Genomic DNA, 7,153 nt, shown 5'->3' with positions numbered 1-7,153 from the left:
CTTAAATTGATAAGACTCCTAATTAATCATAATTCTAATTTGAAATGATCTAGTCCTAAATTCAACTAGTAAACCTTTAAGCCTATCTAGTACTAATCTTTATCTTTATCATTAATGATTAATTAGGAGTCTAATATAAATGAGAGCCATCATCCTAAACAAGACAATAGCTAGCTTCTGCTGCCCTACAACTCTTTCTATTCATTTTCTTGACAAATTTACTGACTTTCGCATCAAAGGTTCACCATCGGCTGTCGGCCGGCACCACTTCAATCCAATCGTCACTACAAAAATTCCTTAATTTGGTGACGTATGAATAGTAAGTCATTAGATAAAACGCCATTAAAATGTGACTTTTAAATTGTTCAAACGTCACTATTTTATAATAGTGACGCGTGAATAGTTTTGCATGTGAATAGTGACGTGTGAACAATACATGTCTCAAAATTTGAAAATATTAGCTTCCAAAGTCTGCGTTTAAAACAACCACCCACACTAAAAAACTTAAAAAAATTTCCATTTTCACCAACACAGATATAAAACATTTTTTAAAAATAAAATAAAAAATAAAAAATACATGTGGCTACTGGTAGCTACACTTGGGGGGAGGAGTGGCCCACGAGCCACCCCACAGGTGGCAGAGGTAGCTCACGGGCCACCCATAAGGGGCCACCCCAGAGTAGATCGGGGGTGGCTTTCGGGTCACCCCCAACACCCAATGAGGGGTGGCCACCTCTATATATATATATTTTTTATAAAAGTTATTTTTTTGTTAATTTTTTAAAGAGTAGTGACGTTTGAAAAATGCAAAATGACACCTTTTAGAAGGTGTCGTGCACTGTTCAAACGGCACCTTTTATCTTCTAAAATGTGCCGTTTTGTACTGTTGAAACGACATTAGCCCATTTTCTAGTCTATACACTCTTCACCATTTGAAAAATGACATTTTTTGAACGTCACTAGACAAATAATTAATAACCTTTTTTGGGCCAAAAGTCATTATTGGTGGGTCATTAAACACCAAAATTTTTGTAATGCGTTTTTTCACACGTCACCAATTTGGTAACATTCCAAAATAGACAAGTCACCAAATTGGTGCAGTGTGACACTTGGAACGTCACAAAAATGGTGACGTGCATATTTAACACATCACCAAATTGGTGACGTGTGCCAACTCAACACATCACCAAATCAAATCCTTGACGGATGGATTAGTGACGCGCAACACACGTCACTAATGACATGTTACCATCCAGTTGGCGGTGTGTTTGGCCATTGACACATCACTAGAACGTAGTCACTAAATTGGTCCCTTTTTCTTTTCTTTTTTTTTTGGGGTAGTATAATGATCTTTTTTGGGCCAAAAAGTCATTATTTGTGGGTCATTAAACACCAAAATTTTTGTAAAGCGTTCAAAATTTTGGTTTTTGCTTGCCAAAAATCTTGTGATAAAAAAAAAAACAAAAATTATATTTTAAATGTATAAAAAAACAAAAATTATAGGAAGGCTCAAGCTAAAATAGTTTGCTCCTATTTTGGTGTTCATAGGTAAAACAGCCGCTCTTGAGCTACGTCAACGAAATGAGAACTCTACATATACCATTGTTTTATAAATAACATGCTCTTAGACAAGCAGAACAGCATTTATACAACCATCATTCTCAGGGTCGTTTGTCACCTGAGCGTATTTCCCTGCATCCGCCACAACAAAATAAATTACTTTCTTTTATCATAAATCACAACAAACCAAATGAGACATGTACGGATGGGAGTTGAAATCCATAACAATGGCAGGTTTTTTATTTATTTTAAAAAAAAAAAAACAAAAAACAAAAAACTAGAAGGATAATCTCACCCCATACAACTTTCCCAGCCGGTGTAACGAGACCCAATTCACTAACATTTACCTGAAATTCACAACAACAGAAGAAACAAAAAAAATGTAAACCCATCACGTCTAACTTTGTTCTTCCTCAGTGGATCATAAGTATAAATTTGAAGGAAGGCAGTAGTACCTCAATGACGGTTCCCTTTGTCATCACGCCAAGAGAGGTATACATTTGACCGTTAGGATTTTTCTTTACTCCGATAATCTCAAGATTGAAAGTGCATTTGAGTTCAGGGTGTGTCACATGAGCTTTGGTGAACCGCAGCCCACTAGGACGGATGAAGCGCTCATACTTTGGAGGTTTTCTTGTAAAACCAGCTCCCACAAATGTGGCTTTTGTGACCATCCTCTTCCATTGTTTGGCTGCAAAAGAGATCCAGGCCTAGAGCATTAGGGGCACTACTAGTCACTCAAATCACGTTTTATATGAAAACAACCATAAAGACAATCATGTTTTATTGTAAGCACACTAAAATCAGATGCATTAGAGAAATTCTACGAGCTACTTTATCACACAGTGAACAACAGTAGACAGTTCTTTGATTGCATTGGTAAATCCACAAAGCCACAACCCAAAATTGAATTTCATGGTCTCCAGACAAACATGACTTATGAAGTTAGCCAAATAATAAAAAAAAGTGAGAAAAAATAGAACAAATTGAAGAATAACTTCACAGCATCTTCTAACACTTTAGAATTCCATCATCTTACCATAAGCCGAAAACATACAAGTGAGATTAACAAGGAAACAAATTTTAACCAATAAAACAATTTCAATATCAAGAAAAATTAATAAATATATTAAAGATAATGAAGAAGGGGAGTTCTGGAAACTTACTCTTTCTTTTACCAGTTCTGAGCACTTTGAACATTTCATCTTCGGCCACAGGCCTCACCTGAAGAAGGGATATAAATTCCAAATAAAATTTAACTGATTACAGATACACCATGATTCACCCACACCATACACCACACAAAGAACCACAAAATCATGCAAGAAAGTTGATTATGATCTTACCTTGGGTAGAGGGACTTCCCATTTACCAGCTTTCTCCTTCCTCTTTTGCTTAATGGTATTGCTAAGAACCTATTAATAGTGCATGTCAGATTCATAAACAGAAAGGAGTGTCTGCGAAAGAAAAATCAGTACTTTTCAGATCGCAGGTGTAACATACTTTTGCTCGCGTTGTGTTTTCACGATCCAGCAAATAGGCAGGAACAGCTCCTTCATGAACATCATCATCCACCTTGCGCCTGGTGGACGATTCCTCATGCATAGCCAGTCTATTGACATGCAAAAACAAAAAATTTTATCCACCAATGGTTATCCAACATAATATAAATCAATAACAAGCAACTATAACTCACCCATTTTGGAAAATATCTACTGACAACTGAAACATATGATACTTGGTAATTTATCTTCAGACAAATATAGGAGGATATACTAACGAAACAAAGGAAAAAATGGTTTTCAATTCAAACTGGTTGCATCCAAAGTGATTGAGCTGTCATGGGCATATATATTGTTGCAGTTTTAAAGTGCTTCAACAAGAAACTTAACTAAATGGCAGACTAAGGAAATTGGAACTTTTCTACCACGATGATTCTAAGAAAAATAAAACCTACATTCCCAATCTGCTATGCCACTAAACAATAATACTACTCTAGTACCAGGAAAATCATGTTCCTAATGATTTCAAATTTTGACCATGATATCTTAAAGAATCCTACAAATATTTAGCAACATTCCCTTCGTTTTCAAGACAGCAGCAATTTGAAGTAAAATGCGCCTTTTTTTTCCAAGTTGTCAATAACACTACTGTAATATTGCTATTAGTGATCACAACAAAGATAAGTTCATTGCTCTCAAGAGAGTCCATAGCACATCTTATCTAAGGCACAAAAATCTCAACACCCAAGAGTTATAACACTAGAAAAAATAATAAAAACAAAAATCACATAAAATATGGTTTACATAGAGAATTAGTATCAGGCATTAAAACTACAGCTTGTCAAGAAAACATCATTTCTAATACCCTTTATTCCACTTATATATACAACAGCTCACAAATCCATAGTAAACATGAAATTGAATAAATAAATTCAGAAAAAAAAGCATTGAAATAGAGTATAAATTAGCGTAACCATAAATTAAATTAAAAAGAAAAAAAGAAAAGACTCACGTCTTCTTCATCTGGGCCTTTTCAGCATAGCGCTTCTTCGCAAACATCTTGCCCTTAATACCCAGCGCCTGTTGCATTAAAAATTAAACCCTAAATAAGAAATTTAGCTCTCAATTTTCCCAAAAAAATGAACAACAAAAGAAATTGTGGAGATTTAGAGATTAACAGTGTCCAAACAAGGAAAGGAAATGACCTTCTGGGCATATTCAGAGCGCTTGTGGACTTCACGAGCCTCCTTCTTGCGCTTGCGCTCGAAGTGGTCAAGGCGATAGCCATTTCTCTTCCTGTGAAGGTCTATGTAATCTCCTTGCGGCTAATCCAAAAAAAAGACAACAGCAATCAGTAAAATCACAATACCTGGAACCGTATAGAGAGAGAGAGAGGTTTAGGACCGAACCATTGCGACGAAGACTTTGATGAGCTCGGTGTACAGATAAAGTGCAGAGAAAACCCTATACAGTAGAAGGGTTTTTGATTTTGTTAACTTTGTCAGCTCCAAAATGGGCTTTGTTCTGTTTTACGGTGCAAAACATCATAAAATAATTTTGTAACAGAGAGAAAGATTGAGCTTGTGACATTGCCTTCCATGCCATTCTCATGCCTTGACTTTTTTGGAAGATGAGAAAAGAAATGGGAATAAAGAAACTAAATGGGTGGTACGTTCTTTTCATGTCTTCAAAAAAAAGTGTATATAAAAGTATTCATCAACCATTGTAGATAAAAATGAAATGTGCAGTACAAAGCTTTATATTGTTTTTCTTTAAGCCACAAAGGGGCGGGTTGGGCGACGGCTGAGAGTATTTGACAAGAACATCGATGGTATAATCACTGTCGACGAACTTAACTGAGCCCTCAACCTTCTTGGCTTGGAAACCAACTGAGACAGAAAGAGAGAGAATGAAAGAAACAAACCTTGTGATCGGAGCTCCGGTGGACGCTAATCCCGGCTGAGCCGGAGCGGCGCAGAGTGAAGCTGAGGGACGCGTGAGAGACCAGAGAGAACTGAGGGAGGAGATACTTTGGAAGATGGGTTATTAAGGTTTATGTTAAAGCAGGTCCGGTCGGGGCGGGTATTCGGGATTGTTAAAAAACTCAACCCGAAATCCGACCCTCTCCGTACGGGTAACTGAAAAATCAACCCGGATCCGCGATTTTCTTAGGAAAAATGGGCGGTATGGGGCGGGTTTTGCGGGTTGGGCGGGTATTTGCCCACCCCTGACTCTAAGATTATACGCACCAAAGGAAATCAAGAGATTCAAAACCCTCAACGTCCAAATTGTCCTCGATCTTCTGCTGCTCATTCCTTTTTTTATTCGGGTTTTTACAATATTACAGAATAAAGCAGGCAGGCAAGCACTGGGTATGTGCTATGATTTCAAGCTCTTTTTTTTAGTTATATTATTTTGGGTGTGTATTGGAAGATATAGGATAATGGGTATTCGAAAATTCTATAACCTTTATGAATAGTTGTATCTTTTTCAAATTGTGGCTTTTTGGTTGGTTGTTTGATATGAATGTGTATTCTTGAAAATTTTGATACCCTTTCTTTTCCTGAATTTTCTTTGGCAACCAAACACAGAGTTTCTGCGTACGTAATCAATGCCTGCAAAAGGTTTCCTCATACTTTTGACAAAAAGTTTATATTTTTAACCCTGTTTGTTAATACTTGCCTGTTCGGACTCTTGAGTCTCTCTAATTGCTAAATTTAGGGTTTGTTAAAATGTGAAAAAGAGGTAAAAAGATTCAATTTTTTCTGGGAAAATCATGGGGATGGATAACTTTTTCGTTCTCATCTCGCTGCCTCCCCTATTAGCAATTTCCATGTAGTGGACATGTTTTCCTCCAATTTTTGGGTTCTGTTAGCCTACTTAATTTTATGAAGCTCTCTTTACTTACAATGCTTGGATTTGAATGGTGGGTTGGAAGTAGATATTCTCTGACTAAGAGCCTGTCAAGTTGCTGGGTGATTAAACAAGAAAGGTTACTGATACTAATTGCTTGTGGCTTTTTTGTTAGTCTCTATTTTTGTCTGGTTTTCATGACATTTAGATTGTTGGGGTCATATCATTGCCTCAATGTCAGTTGTGTCCTTGCCTGCACTGAAATTTTTCTAGAAAAAAAATTTACTTATCCTGCCTTGATCTTTTCGCATAGAATACTTTATACTTCCGGTTTGAATTGTGTATTCCTTTTTGTTTGTTTCATACAGAATTTAGAACTTCTGGCATGACTTGTGAGTTTTCTCCAATTGGATCATTGTTATTCAAGTCTATTGTGCTTTTAGGTTGGAGTTAACATTTTTTTCCAGTCAAGTGGGAGGATGCAAAGGCGGGCATCTTATCCTGATTCCCATGTGAATCCAGCTTACACCAATTCCCAAGCAAATCCATTTGTTGCTTCTCAGATGCAGCACATGCCTACACAGAGAATGCAGCACATGTCCACACAAAGAATGCAGCTGAATGCTGCAATGAAAGATTTTCCAGGACGTCCAGATTCTTTTTCTACTGAGGAAGAGCATTCATATAAGTCTTCAAAAATAGAGGAGCAATGGAAATGGGATAGAGATGCACCAAATGTATCAAATCAAATATCGCCCCATTCATTTAATGAAGGCAAGTACTGTCCTTAAACTCACAATACCCCTAAAGACTGTGATTATCATTTCCTTAAGGAAATTGACACTTTGCTAATGTCATTTATATACATCCATGGAGGTTTGTAAGTCATATTTGTTATATCTATATTTGGGCTATATAAAGGTTTTTAAGGCATATTAGATATGTAATATGTTTCTGTAGCACTATTATTTACAGGAATAACAAAAACTTTAGACTTTCCCTATAGATCATATATATGTGCCGGGAAAAATGGGATTATCAGTACAACACATATTGAAGTGATCAAGGACATGCATGCCAGAGAGTTAGCTAGTATGAAGATGCTTGAGTATGTTTGGCTTACATCTACGCAATGAATTGGCTAGGCTTAGGCATGCTCTCAAGATGAGGGATCACAGTGGGTGTCTGTGTGTTTTCCAACAATGTTGTGTTAGTTGATGAGATCATGCAACTAGAAG

At 36.7% G+C, this 7,153-nt stretch overlaps 2 protein-coding genes across 3 annotated transcripts in view; one reads left to right on the top strand and one right to left on the bottom strand.

Moving 5' to 3' along the window:
• Positions 1–1,497: 1,497 nt before the first annotated feature.
• LOC132165093 (uncharacterized) lies at positions 1,498–5,099 on the bottom strand. 2 transcript variants are annotated; one of them, XM_059575597.1, is made up of 10 exons: positions 4,987–5,099; positions 4,472–4,586; positions 4,268–4,387; positions 4,075–4,142; positions 3,064–3,172; positions 2,907–2,975; positions 2,727–2,784; positions 2,016–2,251; positions 1,856–1,907; positions 1,498–1,692 (listed from the first exon to the last, which is right to left on the bottom strand). In XM_059575597.1, exons 2-10 carry the CDS (start codon positions 4,472–4,474, stop codon positions 1,625–1,627), a joined length of 783 nt encoding a protein of 260 aa, XP_059431580.1. In that variant the 5' UTR covers positions 4,475–4,586; positions 4,987–5,099; the 3' UTR covers positions 1,498–1,624. The 2 variants fall into 2 exon arrangements, with proteins under 2 accessions (XP_059431580.1, XP_059431585.1); XM_059575602.1 differs by having other exon boundaries at positions 4,472–4,526.
• A 179-nt stretch (positions 5,100–5,278) lies between these two features.
• The window catches only part of LOC132163466 (uncharacterized), a gene marked incomplete in the record, with an annotated part of 2,671 nt that continues 796 nt past the window's right edge, over positions 5,279–7,153 (top strand). The window contains 2 exon segments of the mRNA XM_059573769.1: positions 5,279–5,434; positions 6,359–6,690. Of these exon segments, the coding sequence (XP_059429752.1) occupies positions 6,395–6,690 (296 nt within the window).

This window comes from Corylus avellana, chromosome ca1, assembly GCF_901000735.1.
Source record: "Corylus avellana chromosome ca1, CavTom2PMs-1.0".
NCBI classification, from domain to species: Eukaryota; Viridiplantae; Streptophyta; class Magnoliopsida; order Fagales; family Betulaceae; genus Corylus; species Corylus avellana.
The sequence above is the reverse complement of the archived record's forward strand: the minus strand, read 5'-3'. Positions and strand labels throughout refer to the sequence as shown.

Bases quoted from the DNA above. Each gene is read 5' to 3' on its own strand.
- LOC132165093 (XM_059575597.1), bottom strand. The intron at 2,252-2,726 runs GTAAGTTTCCAG...TCTCTTTTGCAG, and splicing joins CAGAACTGGTAAAAGAAAGA to CCAAACAATGGAAGAGGATG. The intron at 1,908-2,015 runs GTACTACTGCCT...TGTGAATTTCAG, and splicing joins CAAAGGGAACCGTCATTGAG to GTAAATGTTAGTGAATTGGG.